Source organism: Chelonoidis abingdonii, chromosome 6 (genome assembly GCF_003597395.2).
Source record: "Chelonoidis abingdonii isolate Lonesome George chromosome 6, CheloAbing_2.0, whole genome shotgun sequence".
In the NCBI taxonomy this organism is placed as follows: Eukaryota; Metazoa; Chordata; order Testudines; family Testudinidae; genus Chelonoidis; species Chelonoidis abingdonii.
This window is the reverse complement of record NC_133774.1, coordinates 26,585,613-26,606,028: the sequence shown is the minus strand read 5'-3', so window position 1 is coordinate 26,606,028 and position 20,416 is coordinate 26,585,613. Positions and strand designations below refer to the sequence as shown.

Sequence of the window (20,416 nt, the reverse complement as noted above, 5' to 3'; positions counted from 1 at the left end):
CTCCAGGCCAATCCTGGAGGGTTGGCATTGACAACCCTCCATTCCAGTACTATGATTCAGTGTCAGAATTCACTGGTTTCTTGGTTTTCTAATTTACCCAGCATGGAACATTAGCAAGTGGGATGGACTGGAATGGAATGCAGAACTTTGTATGAGAAAATCAATTGTTTATTTCCTTAACATAAGAGAGACACGATAAGTGAGGTCATATCTTTTACTAGACCAACTTCTGTTGGTGAAAGAGACAAGCTTTCAAGCTTCACAGGGTTCTTCTTTAGCTTGAAAGCTTATGTTTTACTGGACTGACATCTGTTGGTCAAAAAGACATTACCTCACTCACCTTGTCTATCTAAAATCCTGGTTGCAACATGGCTACAACAGCACTCTTTAACATAAGGCAGCCAGCACTGATTTATAATTACAGTCAAAGTTGGCAAAGAAAATATAGATTTTGAACTACAAAAAAAGTTGACATTTTCAAATGCAGATGCCTACATTTAAGAATCTTAATCCATGTTAAAATTGGCCTCATTTTCAGAGTTGCTGTGCACTCACAGATGCTACTGAAGTCAGTGAAGGCTTCGAGAGTACAACATACAGGAGATACAGGCACTTCTGTTTAGGTGTATAAATATATATTTAGATGCTTAACTTTAGGTATCCATGTTTCAAACTGTTGTTTTAAAAAATGTTTTCAAACACCTGCTAAAATATGAGTCACAGAACACTGAAGGTAAAACAATTTTTTAAATATTTTCAGATGCAAAAGAAAACTAATTTTGCAGACTGCAAAGAGAAAACAATTTGTAACTGTTATCTTTTCTCCATGAACCCTTCTCTCATCCTTTGTTTTTTAGGTTTTTCTTATGCTTTGGGATATCCGAAGCCAGGACACTGACAGTAACCTTGGTCTTTGCTTCTGATCAAGAAACTGAGCTGGACTTAAGTTCAGGCCTCTCTCCAATCTGTCCTTAAAGGCCATGAATCATTTACCTATCCTCAGGACAATATGCCACAGTAATCCCAAACCAGCCAAAAACTTCCTTAAATTAAAAGCAAAACAAAAAACTTCAACTTTGGGAACACAGAAAATCAATAAAAATAAAAGTAAACCTTACAGTTTTGCACTGCAGGCTGAAATTACCACACACCTAGCTAACAGACTTTTTCACATTACAGGTAGATTTAATGTAGGCAATTTTATATCCTGGATTCAGCTATATCCTTGCTTGTCTTTCTGCTTAATGCTTCCTGTGCTTACTCAGCATCCAGCAATCGTGTTTTTCCAAGTTTGAGCTCCTTTTCTCCCCCGAGCCAAATTTTAAAAACATGATCTCCATTTGTGCATGTGCAGTTGATAGAACCTGTTACCTGCATGCAGAGGTGACAGTGCTTAAAAACTTGTACAAGTGCAAGACCAGATTGAAGTCTGAAAATATAATCTGTGATTAATTATAGTCTGTAATGGTCTGTATATACTGTAATTACAATATTATTATTCATCATTTCCCAGCATCCTCTTTTCATCATCCTCTTTTGGATGTTTTGTTTAAGGAAGTAAAAGTCGCGGAGATTTTTTCATAATGTGACCTACATTTCCTTTTTAACATTTCAGGGCTTTCTAGCTGAGGTGAATTAAATGACGGTTTTTTGTTTTTTGTTGTTTTTTTTTTTTTAAATCATGAATAAGAATTTATATTGCACAATCCTTCATCAAAAGTGAGATTATTTAAAAAGTGCCATAGGGAAAAATACTCCTTGGAGACCCACACAGCCAGTCTCAGCTCTAATATTCCACCCTCATTTATGTGTATGGAACTCAAGTGTCAGCTCAAATATTCTGCTTTCCCTTATATGTGCATAACTCAGAGCTCACATAGGGAAGAGCAGAGGGATAGTGCTGGGAGCCATGATCTGTGCAGATGGAAGAGAACAGAATATTGTAGCTAGGATCCATGCTTCACACACACGGGGAAGAGCAAGTTTTAGACAGGAATCTGAATCCCTCACATGTAAGGGAGAGCAGAATATCAGATCCAGGTTTCAATTCCTCACATGTAAGCAGGATATTGGAACCAGGCAGATGATTCACAAATGAGTTAACCTGGCAATTCTAATACTTGCCATAGGGCATGGGATCTTCTACAACTCTCAAGGCAGGAGACACTAGGCCAGGTCCTTTCTAATTCAGCAGCTTCAGGGGATTTGCAGAAAGGGAAAAGGAGTCCAAGCTGTGGGGATTATTTATGGGCAGACACTCCTTCTCTTGGCTGAGAATGGTGGATTATTCCTGTCCTAGCATTCAGAGGCAACTCCTTTGGCAAGCTTCTGCGGTCACTTTTTTCTAGCAGCTTCCTTCACCCAAAAGTAGTTGAACGGCTCAGGACTGGAGCAACCTAGTCTTATCCAGTCTCTCACCAGACTGTGTCTGTGTGTCCTCCTCCTTGCAATGAGGAGGCGGGGCTGCCCAATCCTACCCCTCTCCTTTCTTGGCCCTGACTCATTGTCTATGTGCATGGCCGTGGCTGCTGCTGCTAATGACAAAGGACCACCTCTTCCTGGGGACACTGTGCCTGTTTGTATGCCCCCTGCTGATGCTAAAGAAACAAAGAAGCTGTCCCTCTCCTCCTTCTTCCCTTCCCAGCATGCAACAGCACTGACAGTGTCAACCCTGTTCAGCAATGCAAAAACCTCAAATTAAGTTTAAGACAGTTAGAATTAACATAGTCATTTAAATGTGCGAATTCCTCAGTGTTACTGGCCTTACAGAATTGATTAGTTAGGTCTTTATCATTCATTCCTAGGATATCTGTACAAGATTTTTATTTAAACATGCTAGAAATTTTAAAAGTTTATTATTTGATACATAGGATTTTTTTTTTTTACAAAGATTGCTAATACATTCATTCCAGGAAAATGCTGAGTGGCCTGAAACACCCACAATACCTATACTACTGGGGATACACAGGGTTTTCCCCTGATTTTGATAGCAGCAGCATAGATCCCTGAAGATGACATGAGTTGATCTGAGAAGAGCTCTTTCCTCAGGCACAAGTGGAGATAATGGTGATTCTATTTTCTAAAACAGAATACACCTATTAATGTCAGTAATTCTCAGTTTAGAACATGCATCTGACGAAGTGGGTATTCACCCGTGAAAGCTCATGCTCCAGAATGTCTGGTAGTCTATAAGGTACTACAGGATTCTTTGCTGTTTTTACAGATCCAGACTAACACGGCAACCCCGCTGATACTTGACAGTTTAGAACTGTTATTGGAAAAGAAAAAAAAAGTGTTCTGGCAAAGGGGTTCCTAACTCCTGCAGCCTTCTAGCTCCAGTCAGGCTGACTCAGTGATAGCTGATGTGGAATCAGCGAGTTCTTTTCTCACTCTAATTCTTTCTTTGCTAATGCAATATGCTCCAGGCTTTAAAATGGTAAATGTATCTTAAAAATATTGTGCTGGATTTTACATTTTAAGAGGTAATTTGAAGGTGTCCTTTAGTATTTAAGCTTGAACCTTAATAAATGGGGGAGGGGAGAGAGAAAAATAGTTGTATTTAATAAATGAATATCGCAATGAACTGTTATTGTTTATATCAGTGGTTCTCACTGTGATACTTTTTTGTATTTTTATGTCTGATTTTTGTGAGCAAGAAGTTTTTAAGTGAAGTGAAACATGCAAGACAAATCAGATGCCTGAAAGGGATACAGTAGTTTGGAAAGGTTGAGAGCCACTGGTTTATATGTACTATTCCCCCTCTGCTGGATAGAATTGGAATTGCTCATCTAAGTGCTGCGGCACATGTCCTATCAGCTAACAGAGATTTTCGTTTAGGTTGTGGGGGATTGTGCTTGTGGAGCCAAAGCTCTCTTCCTGCTCTCACTGTGAAAGTCTGTGGTGGACAATATAATGACAATCATGAAGTCCTTGGTGATCACAGATGTGTTAACATTTCGTTGCCAGAAATACTGATGTGGCTAAATTCAGCCCTTATGTGAGCAAGAGTAAAAATAAGAGTAAGGACAACAAGATGGGCCACAATATTTGTAAATTACTTTGAAAATTTAAAAAATAACTATAGTAACACTCCATATTAATTATTATAATTATTACCTTGTTTCTCAACTACTATCAGTTCACTCCAGTGATAAATAATCAGTTTCATGGTTTTGCTCCTGGTTTCTGTGAGCAGTACTTATTTACATGGGTAATTTAACAATTGTTGAAATATTTTATTACTAAGTGTTAAGCTCTAATGAAGGGATGACCAAACTTACTGATGCTCCGAGCCACGTATGACACAAAGGGGGCGCATCAGGGCAGAGGTGGGGAGCTGCTGCGCGGGGGGGGGGGCGGTGGCGGGGGAAGGGTGCCTCAGGGCAGGGGCACGCGCGGGGGTGGAAAACATCCTTGCACTGGCCCTGCCTGTGGGAGGTGCCTGCTTGGGGCTTCAGCCCCCCTCTCGCTGAAGTCCTGAGCCCCAGCAGGCACACCCTGAGGGGCTGAAGCCCTGAGTCCCTCTTCCACTGAGCAGAAGTCAGAATTGATGTGTGGAGGGAGGCATGTGGGCCATGTCCCACCCCCATTTTTGCCAGGGTTTTCTGGCCTCACTTGGTCACATGGTGCGATTTGGCCCCCTCACTGCACTGCAGCTGCTGGAGCTAGCATGCTGGGAGCTGCATCTATGGGGAAAGGCAGCAGCAAACAGCTGGGAGCTGCAAGGATAGCCTCTGCCTTGCCCCCAGAAGCTAAAGGGGGGGGGGCATAATTTAAAGGTTCACCTCCCCCCAATATCTTAAGTCACGCCCTCCCAGGCCCACACACCTCTTACTCTCAGTAGCCCCTCCCTGCAGCACCCAGGTGTTAGTTCCCTGTGGAGAAGCCGTGGGCCACGGCCGGCTTTAGGCCTATTCCACCCATTCCCCCGAATCGGGCCCCGCACCTAAGAGGGCCCCACACCCAGTGAGAATCCCTTCCCTGGCTAGAGGCGCCTTTTTAATTTTTACTCACCTGGCGGTTCTCCGGGTCTTCAGTGGCACTTTGGCAGCGGGCCCTTCGCTCGCTCCAGGTCTTCGGCGGCACTGAAGGACCCGCTGCCAAAGTGCCGCCGAAGACCTGGAGTGAGTGAAGGACCCGCAGCCGAAGTGCCGCCAAAGACTTGGAGCGCCGCCCGGTGAGTGTAAGCCCCACGTGTTTTTTTTTACATGTGTTTTTTTTTTTTCAGTCATCCCTGCCAGGGCCCTGTCGAAACTGTTCGAATTGAGCCCCACACTTCCTAAAGCTGGCCCTGGCCCTGGCAAACAGATAGGAGCAGCAGGGAGGGGCCACTGCTCTCAGCAGGCACCAATTGTCTCTGGCAGAGTTCCCACTGTAGGGGGGATAGAAGCCCTGTGCTTCCCGCCCCTCCAGTCTGGTAGGCAGAGAATGGAGGAGGAACGTAGGGGGCTCAAGCTGCACTTGAACTGTAAAAGAGCTGCATGCAGCTCATGAGCTACAGTTTGGCCACCCTGCTCTAATGGAAGGCTTATTATACCATTAAGCAACAGTTTGACCACCAATGAGTATGCAAACCAAGATAAAGATGTCACTCTTACGTTTGCAGAACTGTGTGTGTGGGGAAAAGGTAGATATTTTAATGTGATCCAGTGGGAAGTCCCTGTTATAAAAATCACATCTTTGTAAGGTATATTCAGCCATCTCAATGTTTTTAAAATGGTGAGTGGCAAGCAGGGTGATCAGATGTCCCGATTTTATAGGGATAGTCCTGATATGTGGGGCTTTGTCTTATATGGGTGCCTATTACTACCACCACCACCACCACCCCCCACTCGTTGTCCCGATTTTCCACATTTGCTATTTGGTCACCCCTGTGGCAAGACTCCAAATGACTGGAGTGGGCCAAATTTTGCTTCTTCCTTTGCAGTTACATCGGGCCATTCACTGCAGAATGAAAGGGGTTTTTTTCAGTCTGTTTGCTGCACAGGGGTTGTATAAAGGCCTGAGCCTTACTCAAATAATTGATCCCAGGCAAGTCACATGTGAAATGGGTTGCAGAATTGGGGTCTTTGGTCCACTAGTTGAAATAGCTGGAAAATGTTGTGAGGGGGAAATGAAAATGGGGGTCTATTAAGAGCAGACTACAACTCAAATCAGCTTGTCCCTACTGCACATCCCCTTCTTACTGGAAGGGGAAGAGGAAAGGTCCTGAACCAGGAAATGACCAGGTTCTAGTTCAAAACAGTGGCTGCATGGCTAGCCTGGCACTGCAAAGAAGCAGCCCCAGGAACTGTGTACAGAACCACATGCAGAACAGACTGTGACTGCCACATATCACACTGGATGCAGCTGTGTCTGTGACTGATGGGGGGAGGAGGGTCACAATTAGAGACACACTGCTAACTGATCATGGCCTGGAAACCTGTAAGCCCCTATTTGCTTGAATAGAGACTAGACTGGAGAGGGCATCCCAGACACTAGGCCTGAAGAGCCCCAACTCTCCATTGGGCTGCCCCACTTTGAACTGTAACTTTTTAAGGTACTATTTACCAAGGACTAAGCAAAAACTGAGTAAGGACATTAGAATTTGGCCCAGAATAATCAGTTTATCTAGCATTCTTGTTGAAATGGAGGGAATTTTGGGTGTGCTTGGAAATAGACTCAAGCCCATAGTCTGCAAAGTATTTTGGGATCTTGCTGGATGAAAAGCATTATTTTTGGTCTAAAAGAAGTTTAAAAATATGGGGCCGAATCCTGCCGCCCTAACTGGGCACAATCCACAGTGGGCTTAATGGGAGTTTTGTTTGAATAAGGACAGCAGGATCAAGTCCTGTATTTTTAGATGATAAATACCTTGATTTAAAATTTTCAGTGGATCCCAGTTTAATTGTAAATGCAACATTACGATAAATAGTTTAATTCACATGTTCTAAAAGTGACCTCTTTCCTTTTCTAGAGACATCAGTTATTGCTCAGCCGATGTTTCTTTTTGAAAAGAAAGAACGACCTTTCAAGGTAACACTTAAGCTTCTTCCTTTTTGCTTTGGTCATAAAGCAACCAGAAAATCAGGAAGCCTAGGCTCCAAGTGGGGGAGGCGTTTCACAGCCTGGATGCCAGCTTGAGCCCAAATATCTACACTGCAATTTTATAGCCCCTCAGTCCGAGTCCCATGAGCCTGAGTCAGCTGACATGAGCCAGCCGCGGATCTTTTACTGCAGTGTAGACATACCCATTGACATGTTTTCTTTTGTTTTTCCCCAGAGACCTGCAGAAGACCTGGTTTGCAAGGCTGAAAATGGTAATAATTGCATAATTAAAACCCTTTATAATAAACTTGCTATAAAGGGAGTATTTGTAAGTGCTGAGTCCATTGCATGCATTAGTAGTGATTAGAATTTCACTTTGTATGTAACAAGTCAATTTATTGTGGGTGGATTAAGACTATATATAGGGCACAGAGTCAGCACTTTTGTCCTCCTTTGTCACACACACACACACACACACACCGATCCAAATTTCAGCTCCCCTGCAGCACTCGCACAAGTATTAGATTTTGAATGATCTCTTCACTTCCTTCAGGCCTTGTTATAACGTGACTCCATACATGGAAGAGTACTGTGAATCCAGGGTCCTGTTTCAGCCGTCTCTTTAAAATCAGCTGAGTGCCATACAGCCTGCTGCATAGTGAAAAAAACGGCCTGATCCAAAGCCCAGTGAAGTCAACGGGAGTGGAATTGATCTCAGTAGGCTTTGATCTGGCCTTTACTGAGGCATCAAGAGCCCCTTCCATGAGTAGATTCTGCTAGAGCCTTGCAACCTGACCCAAACCCAATGGGATCCAACTACAAATATTGGATTTGGGTCAGGTTGTGTCTAAAAACAGCCCAAAACCTCTCAGGTCATGTTGAGTCTAGTCATCTCTGAGCACTTCCGCCTGTCCATGAGGTCAGCCCAGTGGCTGCTGCTACTGAGTTGCAGTGCCTCTCATTCTGTAGCACACACAGCACAGCAAGGCAGCTGTGGCTGGCAGGATGAGGCATGCAACCCCTGCTGCACCGACCCCATGGGCAGGCAGCAGCTGGAGACGATTTGCAGGCAAAGGATGTGGGGAATGGGAAGCCCCCAGCAGGCTGAGCCCCAAGGACGAGGCAGTCACACTGACTCAGGTTCAGGGGGAAGTGTTGGGTTGAGTTGCATTTAAACATGACTTAACACTCTTGGGTTGGTTTGGGTTGTCTGTACTCGGGTCCAGGTCAGGCTTTAATTTTAGACCTTTGATATTAGAATTCTGTACTGCAATAATTTACTGAAATCTGTTGCAAAATTTGATTTTACAGCACATGATATGTTATATGTCTCTTAGATTTCATTGGTTGTTCCAGGAAACGGGCAAGGTCTTCGTCTTTTACTTTCCAAACGTCGGACTCGCAGTTCTACATAGGTATGTCATTTAGCTCAATTTGGTTATAATTGTAATTATATTTTATAGATTGATAAGCTAGAAAAAATATTTTCCCCATTATTCAGATACACATTTTGGTTAGAATAATTCCAAGTCAGCAAAACTTTTAAACTTTGAAGTTAGTCTGCAAGTAATTCTCAGTGAGGAACTTGCTCCTTCCTAAGTCTGAAAAAATATTGGTTTTAAATTAACAGAGGGCCCCCGGTCTATACATGAGTTATTTCCACATCAGGCAGTGGAAGGTCCATGTGTTTCGATCATGAGTTTCCCTGGAATCTTTTGATTAGGTCAAGGGAAGGCAGGATTTCCTACCCTTTCGAAGATGCTCATTGTTCAACCCCATAAGCCCAGGGGGACCCATGGAATTGAGAAGCTGACAAGGGCTTTCCCCTCCAACTAGTTATCATCTGACTTGGAAACCCCTTCAAGGTGGTGGGGTTATTTCCACAATATTGAGGGAACACACAAGTCACTGCAGACCACTGTGTACTGATCATGTGCAGTAGAAATTCTATTTTAAAGTGTGTCATTATTGTAATGATGAGGCCGTATGCTTTCCTCAATATTTGGGCTTTGATGTAGGTAAATAATATTTTGCTTCACCCACCGTTGATAAACTTAACCCATTTAGTTAAAAGGGTACAATTAACCTAACTTTATCTACCCTTAAAATCACACCTAGATCATTCCTACATCTACTTAGACCTGAACAGCTCCAGACCAAAAAAAAGACTGGTAGTCTCATACTTTTGCTATAATAACCCCCTTAGGCTGTGCCTGTACTATATTTTTCCTACCTTTGTGTTCAGTATCATTGGTGGTAGCAACAATAGGAGTACCAATGTAGACTAGCCTCTTGGCACTTGAACCACCATGACATCTAGCCCTAATCTGAGAAGGTCTAGAAGATGATGGTATGGTCAAAAATGCTGGCAGCTGCCAGCTCTTTCTTTATGCTGAAACTGCACTAGTGCCAGCAATGGTTGGAAATTCAAAGTCTACAGTACAAAGCCTTAGTAGTTGCCTGATACAGGTAGATTGTGCTCATCCACGACAAATATATTTTGCTAACATGAAAAGGCCATATTCAGGTACTGTGCTTTGAACAAAGGATAATTTCAGTCTCTTATGTTTTCAGATACAGCACTGTCTCAGAAAAGAGTGAGATCATCTTCCTGTACCATCCTTCCGACCTTTCCTCCATCACAGCCAGGTAACTAAAAATATTATTCAGTAAATATTCCCTTAAAACCAAAAATCAGTAAAATAACAAAATAAAACTGCTATTTCTGTGGGACTGAGCTCACTGGGCTGGGCAAAGTCAGTATGTGAATGAGAGCAAGGAACTTTGCTCTGTTCAACAAGATGTGTTGGTGATTCAGTCAATGGCACTCATTTCTCAGTCAATGTCGCACTAATATCTCTTTGTGCTAGGGAATACTCTGCGCATGGGAGAGCTGCTGTTTGGATGGGATGCAAGCAGCCTATGGCATATGCTACACTGGGTTGTTCAAAGTCTATTCACTGTTGCAACTCAGATATTTTTGAGATTTACAAAGCCTTGTAGCAAGTAGGTGAAAGGTTATATTATTATGTCAAATATTATGGACAGTGAACACAGAATGGAGTTGAAGAAATGGTGGGAGCTAGGTGTGTTTGGACTAAAACAGTGATTCGCATATTCAGTGACACCATTTTCCATACTGGGAACACCCTCCATTCTAGCCAAGATTTAGCAGAGATTACCCTCCCATTTATCCATAAGGGAAGGGCAGAGTGGTCACAAACCATGACACCTGTTTGACTCCCACATTGAAAACCTTTTGGATTAAAAAAATTGTTGATTTAGGGGTTTCCAAATAATCTGGTAAGGGTATAAAATTGGTATAGCACCAAACCAGAATCATCTTGGAATGGAATGGAGGAGTTTATATATGGCTTATGAGACATGTAATTTTTTAGCACGTTATTGATAGGACAAGGCTGGCAGCCCTTCTGAGCATTTCTGGGTGACATTTGGAAACCATATAAAAGAAGCAGCAGCAGTGCCACACACTGACCATCATTACAGTTATCATGATGGTCATCACTACCAGCACGTGTTAGATCTCCTGCATTTACCATTGTACTCTTGGGTCTCTCTTGCTAATCCGAAAGGATATTCTGACTGGATGACATTATCATGCCCATGAGCTGTAAAGCTAAAGGAGGACAGTTTTGTGGTTAAAGTAGTGGCTGACACCCAGGATATCTGGATTCAATTCCTGGCCCTGCCTGAGAGTTCCCGGGGAAGTCATTCTCACTGTGCCTAAGTTTCTCCTTCTATAAAATGGGGATAATATTTTCCTTCCTCGAATAGGTGGTGTGAAATAAATGCATTAATGTTTGTGAGATGCTCAGATTCTGCAGTAATGGGGGCTACAGAAATGCAGATAAACAATTAAGCAATGTGGATAAACACTTCTTTTGCAGTAAAGAATAACGTATTCATGACCTCAGCTCTTCTCCAAAGAAACCATGACACCACAAGAACAGAAAAAGGTAACTATTGTTAGTATTGTAATTTTAATTTGTTGTTGATCCATGGTGTGCTCAACACTGTACAGAGCAGGTAAAATGTACAGTCCTGGCCCAGCCAGCTTACTCTCTACAGCTGATATTCACCCCCTATGCAGAAGGCCTGTATTATAAGCCTGTAAACCACTTAATTCCACTTACAGCTCTATTTTGAAAACGTAAGTGGTTCGTAGGCCGTGTTTAGGGCCACTGATCAGGAGCGAATATCATCCCAAGTATATATTTCTGATCCATAATGTTAACAAGGACTGAACTCTGCTCCCAGTGAAGGCAAGGCAAAACTCCTGTCGACTTCCATGGGTGCAGGATCAAGCTTCATATAATCAGAAGATGGATTTATCACAATCAGTGCAGATTTGTTTTATTAAATATTGCATCACTCCTTTATTTGGCAGCGTTTTTAGAAGGGACTTAAAACAGGAAAGGATGGCAGGTATTAACAATAACACTTAAATACAATTAATTTAAAACTCCACAGCACATCTACATTATGAGTCAGAAAAAGCAAGACACAAATGTGTTGTTTAAATGTGAAGGAAAGATTGCATATATTAACCTTTTACTTTGTATTTTGCAAGGAGTCTTTTCACAAATTCAGCAGTGGACTGTCATAAGACCTGCCATTTTACAGCCACCACAGTCTCAGATATGTGAGGAAAGAAGACAGATGTGCACTGAAAATATACTGGCATCTTCCAAAACTAAAGAGAGAGCAAATATTCAGGTAAAAATGTAACTTCAGTGTCAAAAATATGCATGTCTGGGTTTTTTCCCATCTGCCTGAGCTCTAATAATATTAAGTATTTTACAGGGAAGTCTTCAGTATTAGTTTAATTCTGTTCCCATGGAAGTCAACAGGAGTATTGCTTTTGACTTCAGTGGAGCAATTGTACCAATGCTGAGCGCTTTGGAAAATCCAGCCCTTGCTAAACTGCCCATACAGCTGCTTGATGAGTGTGCAGATGCTGTAAACTTGTAATTCAATCTGAATTTGGGATAGAGGGTTGGGAAAACGTTACTTTCTAAGAATTTATTTTTTAAAATCTGGTTAGGAATTGCACTGGCTTGCTTCACACAATAAACATGGGCCTGTCTCTGCAAACCACCACATGAATTATCTGAATTCATGCAAGTGGACCCATCATGCATAGGCTTACTCTTGTCAATAATACTTTCTCACATGCATTGGGCTTTGCAGGCCCTAATTTCTGGTAAAACTATTTATAGTGCAAGATGAGCCAAAATTAATTTTTTCCAACATTTCCAATTGATCATATTGTTTCCAGTTGTCTGAAGAGAGCTCTCATTGCCCAGCAGAGAACTCAGAAGGTTCTGAGACAACAGTGAGGCCATCTATCTCCATGCACCTTTCTAGCCCTAAAACAATAGGGTAAGTTAGTCAAAGCATTGTGGGTTTTTTTTTCTGTGTATCTAAAGAATAGTAAGTGTTTGGTTTTGTCCTCTGGCTTGTTGCTTTACATGTGTCTGTGTATCTGTTAGCTGAAAAAATGCTCACATCAGCCAGAAAGGAAAGGCTTATGAACAGATTATAACTTGAACTATATGTCTGTGCAGGAGAGTAAGAACTTCCCCTCACACCTCTGCATGAGTTACCTGGATTTTAAGGGAATGCCTACCCTGTAGTGTAAGCCCAGGCTTAGTGGGATTCAAGTCAGCTGACCTATGTTGGAGAACCCAGGGCTTGAATGTCTACACTGATTTTTAACCTTAAGAATTTTCGAACCTAGGCTTGAATTTGGGGCTCTGGCATCCACAATGCAGCATATAGACCCAACTCAAACCATCCATATTCCAGACTCCCTAGTGCCCTCCTGAAATGTGGCCACTCTAGCCCGTTGTCCATGGTGCACTGTGGGAAAACTTTACTGCCCACCCTGCATGTTATAGGAAGGTTGAACAGCCCACCGACACAGCCAGATGAGCAACATGGAGAAGACCCTTTTTCAAGAAGTTGTCTGGCTTGCACTTTCACTCGAGACAGAAAACGCAGCTTCCATGAGGCACTGGTGAACATTTCAGCAACTTTTTCTGAGCCATCAAAAGTATGAGATGGACCAGGAGGAAGAGGTGAACCATTTCCCCCTGAATGGACCTATGACAGCAAGGGGTCGCTGAACACACAGCCAGAAAGTGCACTTACACAGCTGGAGCTAGATGCATACAGGCAACAGCAGTCAAGGATGCTCTGTGCTCCTATGTTATTGACTTCCATAGTCCCATGGAAGAGGGAGACTAGTACCTCTATGAATCTGCTTGTGAGAGTTAAGGGGCTAATTGATTTGGGGATTCAGTTCTTGGGGAAGGGTGGGGACTTGATAGTCATGCAATTTACTTATGAATGACATGCTGAATTATGAATTGGGGATAGAGTGGTGAATCCATACTGTGAATCATTCCCATCAGGAAGTTATTGATGTGTGACTTGTTTTACCTAGCTGTATAGAGGAATAGCATGTGTGTAGTAATTCCTAATTGTTCCTGATCATGTGTTTAGCTTTGTTATTTCAAATCATGATTGTATGATGAGATGCAGTATAGCAATAAACTTTCCTTAACATAAAAGGCTTTATTTATAAATGTGTTAAAATTGTGCAACAGTCACCCATTGCCATTAAAACACCAAAACAGTTACAAAAGAACATTTCCAAAACAAACAAACAAAGTGTATGAACCAGTGCAAACACAACAGAATCACTCTACCACTGCATGTCCCCTGGACTCTGTTCGCCTTGCTCTTCTTTCCTTGTTTTCTGTGCACTTGGTGCCGAGGCGGAGATATCAACAGGAGAGAGGGCAAGATGGAGAGCTGCATGGTGTTTAGTTGCCCTGCCCAGCTGCTTGTGGGGCCTGATTGCGTGAGTCACCCAGATGTAGAGTTTTCTGGACTGAGAATATGTCTCAGGGGAATCAGGCGATGGTGTGGGAGTGGCAGCAGGAGCTGATAATCTTGCAGACCTGATTGAGATGAGCTGCTCAAGCAGGTCTCTCTGCTGAGCACTCTCCTCCTCCCTTAGCTGCCATTCCTGTTCCAGGAACTGTGAAGCAAGTGCCTGCTCCTTTGCTAAAACCCTGTCCTCAAGCTGTGCAGTGAGACTCAGCCCTTCCTCCTGTCTCTTGGCATGCCTCTTCTCCAATATTAAGTCCTTCTGCTTCTGGTACAGGACCTGCTGGTTGGCCCACTCAAGAACTATGACCAAGTTCACCATGGAAATGCTCCTCTTGGAACAGTCTGTGGAGGTATGTTGGGCCAGGCTTGTACTGCACTGAGGTCGAGCTGTGGAGGTATAGCAGCCAGTAGAGGTCAAGGGGCCTGCAATAGGACAAGACACAGAAGGTTATTGTCTCAAATAGCTCACTGGAGGAGCACAGAATTAATGTCTGAGGAATTTCAAGACATAAAATGTTACATTCAAAACAGTATCACTCTACTCAGCAGTGGTTAGGCCGCAGATGGCATACTGTCACTTCCCATGACTCCTCTGTTAATGCAGCCAAAAATTGCATTTGCTTTTTTGTAACAGCATCACATTGATGACTCACATTTGAAGTTGTGAGCCACCACAACTCCCAGATCCTTCTTGGTTTTCCTTCCCTCTGTGTAGCAAACTTACATTTGCCTTTGTTGAATTTCATTTTGTTGCCAGTGGCTAGAAGATTTCTACAGCTAATTCGTTCAGTACCCTGGGGTGTGCAGCATCAGGCCCGCTGACTTGAATTCATTCAAATTGGTCAAAAGATCTCTGACTTGTTCTTCTCTTATCCTGATCTGTATCCCTTCCTTTTGGTGGTCAAAAGAAAATGGAAGGGTTAATGCTGACTCACTGAGTTGTTGGTGTTCGCCAAGTGGGGGCTTCCATTTTCAACTGAGTCTATTGGAGATTTTTGCAATAGAAAGGACAAAAGAAGGTGACCTGTGGGATTATGGGATACTTTTGGCAGACTGCCAGGACCCAAGTCAAGCAGGGCTGCATCTGTACTTCAAAGCAATAGGGCTTGAACCCTGGGTCATGGCTTGTCGCTGGCTTGGAGCCTCCATCCCTGCAGGATCCTAGGACCCTAGGTCTAAGCCTGAGAGATTTGTGTGTAGATGGAAGGAGGATTTGGGCTCAACCCTGGTCTGAACCCATGCTTACATTGCAGCACTGACATACTCTATATCTAGGTATGCTGAAGTAAACTGTGCACCTGCCCCTCTATGTTCCCCAAGCAGATGGACAAGGAGAAGATGAAGAAGATAGGGGAGTGGGTGGATCTGGTGGCTGGCACAGCTAAGCCGACATAGGGAGGGTAGCTGTTTGCTGGAATAAGAGGAAGCAGGGAGAGAAGTGTGCCTCTCTGATGAATGATTCTTTCCCTATACTGCTCCTGGGGTGCTGCAACAGTGGCCTGTGGCTTTGCCACTATCTAGTCTTTAAGGAGCATTCTCATTATTCTACATGAAATACAATGTATCTCCCTAAATTCCTTTAATAAAGTATTCTCTATGGTTCCCAGTAGGCCAATATTTTTATTTTAATGTAAGGTTTGGAAAGGTAAATGTATGCAGTTATAGATGTTATAATTGCATCTTTTACAAAGTCTAATTGATATTTTTGACACATTTTGTTTCTCTAGCAATCAGACAGTTGAAGATGTAACTTTTTTAAACAACAGAAATTCTACTTTTGTGTTTGGAGAAAACATGGTAGAGAGAGTTTTGGTAAGATTTGTAAATATTGAGTTTTTCTTCTTGCTTCGGTTTCTGAAAAAGTTGGCATTTGAATACTGAGGGTCACATTTTCAAAGATGGTCCCCTAAATTGTGACCACAACATTTGTCATATGTACGTACAAAGCCCCTAGTCCTGTAAATGCATGAGTCATCACTTTGAAGTCAAGTCACATGAGTAAAGTTAAACATGTATAGCTGTTCACAGGATCGGTCCAAAATGGATAATTATGTATGTCAGTGTTCATCTGCACAGGCAGTTACTTGTTGGGTGTGCTCGGCTGGCTTTTGTGCACATTTCATGGGCACAACTTAAGTGGCCCAAATTTTAGACTTGGTCCTTCAGTAGGAAAATCAGTTCTAGCAATTTTCTGTTATAGCTCAAACCACTTCACTTCTTTAACATTCAGAGTTGTAGGCTTTCTCCCCTCCGACTCCCAAGAAAATATTTGATTAGCAGTATACAGATATAAAGGAGATGTGAACAATGAGAAACCTGTAACTCTGCAGAATCAGCTCAATGTAATAGTTTAAAATATCTCAGTGATTATTTCTAAATTCTGCAATGCCTTTTTTAAATTTTGGGTATATACGGTGATCTCTAAAATGAGGAATTAATTTGGAAAGATACCTGCTAAACTTCTCCACTTTTATTATCAGATCACCTAAAACTTAAATTGAAAAAAGCTTATTCTTCTAGCTCAGAGTCTCTCTTAAGAAGAGACTACAGTTCCTGCTTAATGATGTTTTTGGGGCTTTTATAATAATGGACCAAGTTCCACTATTGACTGAAGTACCAAATGCTTGTTTACTTATATCCTATGTCAGTATTTGTATGCAGGAATAAAGTTTGCATGTTAACTTATTTCAACTAATCTTCACCCCTGCTGTGTATTTTATGATTCAATCCATTCCTGATCTTTCCGCGTGCTGCTAATGTCAAACATATAAACATTACAATTTCTTAAACTATTTGTCCTTGTTTCTTCCATTTTTTTAGAGTCCTCAGAAATCTCCCAAGCTGCATAATGAAACTGATCTATGCAAGAAAGAAATAACATCCACAGATGCCAAAACTGTTCATGTTGGTTATTCACATACAAGTAAGCATTAATACTTAGCAAACACAGTGAGGCTCTACCAATAAGTCAATTTCAGCGCATCATAGAGGACATCAAATTAATGGTGTTCAGTAATTATCATCTATTTACTTTAAAGTTATCCAGTCATTAGTATACTATTAGGATGTGCACCATAAATGGAAGTGTCTAGAAAGCAACTGTCATTTGTGACTCAGAATTAGAGCTAGATTATCATCATAGCGAATAATTTATTATTTGATTAATTTAGACTATTTTTATTTGTAAGTTTTCCTTGAATAGACTTTGAGTTTTACAAATTTATGTTATCCAAAACTGTGTGATGAATACTTTGTGAACACATTTCAGCCTATAGCTTGTTTATGAATAAGTCACTTCAAGTACAGTTTTAGCTAGTTGTTCATGTTCTTTCCTGCTGAATAGTCACACCCCTCTTATTACCATTATGATTTATGGGACTTATGTTTTTCATGACTCTGACTTTGAGCAGCAATATCACAAAGAATTTGATTTGGAAACTCGACTATTAACTAGTTAGCGTTTGATTCTGCTAGTTGTTCCTTGTGGACAGACCAGTGTGCCTATACAGAAACCTTGGATCGTGGTCTTATTCTTTAAAAAATATACAGGAATGCCTGAAGTTTATTAAAACATTAACTGATATCTACCACTAAGGGGAACGTACAAAGACCTAGACTATACAAATAGACATATTGTTGACATATTAAAATATTCCTGCTGTAGAAATTTTATAGTTTTCTGTTGTTTTTATTTGCCCTTTAGAAACATTTTTTGTCAAGAAGTCAACACTAATTGAATCAGCTGCGGATTACATTTCCAAACCAGCACAGAAATATTTGTTAGATAAAGTTGAAGTTATAACAGGGGAAGAAGCAGAACATAACGTGTTGCAGGTATATTTTCCTAAAGATTGTATGATGAGCCTTTCTACTTACGTTTAGAAAGCACATTATGATCTACTGTAACTTACAATACCATGAGTACATATCTACTACTACTTTGTTGGACAACTGTATAAGTTTTTCCTTTTTTAAAAATATGCTTGTTAACTAATTTCTTTTCAAGCTGATACGTAGCTTTTCATTGTATATTCTCTATACTGAATATAGTGAGCTCTTTCAACTTCCAAAATCATACTCCAAAAGCCTCATTCTGCTACTGTCTGTTATAACTGTCTTCACAATAAGCCAGTATTCCCTAACACCAATAAATAAAACCCCAATTTATAAGTACTCTTAAAGTTACTTTAAACACAAAGGCTTGATTTTTTTTTTAAACTATTGAGTTATCAAACTAAGTGGTTTTATAATAAAACTAAGGTACATCCATGTAATTTTAGGCTAGCAGGATAAATCTTGCTATTCAAGATTCTTAAAACTCTTTATTTTCTTGGCAAATAAACATTTGCATATATTACAAAAATCTAAAAATGGAAAGATATAAAACTGTAAGATTGCTTGAATCCACTTCTCCCATTCATATGTGGGAAATTTGTATGTGGATGGATCATTAGCTTCAATTTATGACAATATTGGTACAATGAGTTGCATGAAACTTCTGATATAAGTGATGTCATAGGATGATGCATTCTGGGACATCTTCGGGAAATATGGAGGTGTCTTTGGATTTCAAAGAGAAAGAAATACATTTCACTTTTACTTTTTCAATTTTTAACCTATGTTAAATGTTCCCTGTAGCCTGGTTACTAGCAGTACTCAGCATAAATCTGGGTTTGGTGCAATTTTCATTTCATTTTTAAAATTTGTCTTAATTTTATGCAAACTGTAAAATAAAAAGTTATAGCACAGAGACATCAAACCTATAAACTGCATTCTCTGGCACAACAGAATTCAGATCAGTTGACACTTTCCATAACATTTTGCCCTTTAGATCAGTTGCAAGCTTTTTGTATTTAATAAACTCTCACAATCCTGGACTGAAAGAGGAAGAGGATCCCTGAGGCTTAATGACACTTCAAGCAATAAACATGGAACATTACAGTCAAGGCTAGGTAAAAATTAGTTCCACTTCTTAATCGTGCTCTCATTTGCAATAGTCAATTGAGTATCACTTCATTTGTAATCCTGCAGCCAGGTTTGTCTATACACAGTTGCTCAAAGCCTGTTCATTATTACTCTATAAAGTTAGCAAACTACTAAACTTCTCTTGCTACTGCAGTTTTTGTGAGCTGCAGGTACTCACAGATGTCACTATGCACTATGTATTTCTGCTTCCAGATTTCTTTACTCTAGTGTTCTCTTTTCTGATTTTGGCTTTACCAGAGGTGCTGCTTCTTCCAAGTGACTTATGGGGTGTTCTGCTTATTGAGCAGTAGTTTCTTACGCTTTATTGTGTAGTTTTGAAAGATTGTTTCATTATATCATAAGGCAAATATATCATATCGAGAGAAACTTTAAAAATATCAAAGTATAGTAAAGAAATTTAAACTCCCACCTCGTTCAAAATGTTAGGTTATAATCCCCTGAAATGCAAAGTTAATGGAAATGTGATTTTTATAGCAGTACTGAATAAATCTGCTGAAACAACAGGGAGGTTTCCATGTACTGTCTAATATGTAAGCATTTCTGTTTTAGTTATGCGAAATCAAGGCAGTTTGAGACTGATTCTCAACACCAAACTCTGGACTCAGATGGCGATAGAAAGAGCAAATCGCAAGAGTCTGTGCATCACTGCGACAGACCTAGAAGACCATTCTGTTAAAGTATTTCTAATACAGGTAAGAAAAAATTGAAAAAGAACAAGTATCTAGAACTTGGCAATTTAGCTCAGATTCCTTGTTCCAGCAAGCCTCCTTATGGTAAAAAGTGTAAGGCTATAACATGTACACAATTACCATTGAGGTCAACTGTTGTTTTGTGCAAAAAGCTGAAGGTTTGAGATGGCCCAAGAAGATAACCAGATCACTGTATCAGACAGCCAGCAGGGGTCACTAAAGCGATGGTATACAAGTTGTTCCCAAACTCTGGTCTGTGGACTATCAGTGATCCATGGAACTGGCTACTCCATGATGCTAAATAACGTTAAAAGATGCCTAAAATCTATCAACACACTTTCCTGATTTTTTCCTTTTGCATAGAAACAATTGCTATAGTTGCCTCAGGGATATTATTCAAAGTGATCAGTATGGTTGATGGAGGACAGGGGGAGTAGTCCATGCAGTCATGACTGGAAGGGCAGGTAGTCCACAAGAGTCACCAGTAAGATAGATATATATATATATATCTATATCTATATCTATAAGAACATAAGAATGGTCATACTGGGTCAGACCATTGATTCATCTAGCCCAGCATCCTGTCTTCTGACAGTGGGCAGTGCCAGATGCTTTAGAGGGAGTGTTCAGAACAGGGCAATTATCGAGTGATCCACCCTCAGTTGTTCAGTCCCAGCTTCTGTCAGTCAGAGGCTTAGGGTACGTCTACACTGCACGATTATTTCGAATTAGCTTAAACCGATATTACAAAACAGATCTAATAAAATCGGTTTAGCGCGTCCACAGTGGGATCC

General features: G+C 41.1%; 1 protein-coding gene across 3 annotated transcripts in view; it reads left to right on the top strand.

Annotated features, from left to right (window-relative positions):
• The window catches only part of RANBP3L (RAN binding protein 3 like), a 37,785-nt gene that overhangs the window by 7,055 nt on the left and 10,314 nt on the right, over positions 1 to 20,416 (top strand). For all 3 annotated transcript variants that reach the window (XM_032772037.2, XM_032772036.2, XM_032772038.2), the window contains exons 2-13: positions 6,956 to 7,014; positions 7,262 to 7,300; positions 8,363 to 8,441; positions 9,601 to 9,675; positions 10,935 to 11,003; positions 11,618 to 11,763; positions 12,326 to 12,429; positions 15,675 to 15,759; positions 16,768 to 16,870; positions 17,651 to 17,781; positions 18,779 to 18,899; positions 19,483 to 19,625. In XM_032772037.2, the coding sequence (XP_032627928.1) occupies positions 6,956 to 7,014; positions 7,262 to 7,300; positions 8,363 to 8,441; positions 9,601 to 9,675; positions 10,935 to 11,003; positions 11,618 to 11,763; positions 12,326 to 12,429; positions 15,675 to 15,759; positions 16,768 to 16,870; positions 17,651 to 17,781; positions 18,779 to 18,899; positions 19,483 to 19,625 (1,154 nt within the window). The remainder of the gene's footprint in view (positions 1 to 6,955; positions 7,015 to 7,261; positions 7,301 to 8,362; positions 8,442 to 9,600; positions 9,676 to 10,934; positions 11,004 to 11,617; positions 11,764 to 12,325; positions 12,430 to 15,674; positions 15,760 to 16,767; positions 16,871 to 17,650; positions 17,782 to 18,778; positions 18,900 to 19,482; positions 19,626 to 20,416) is intronic.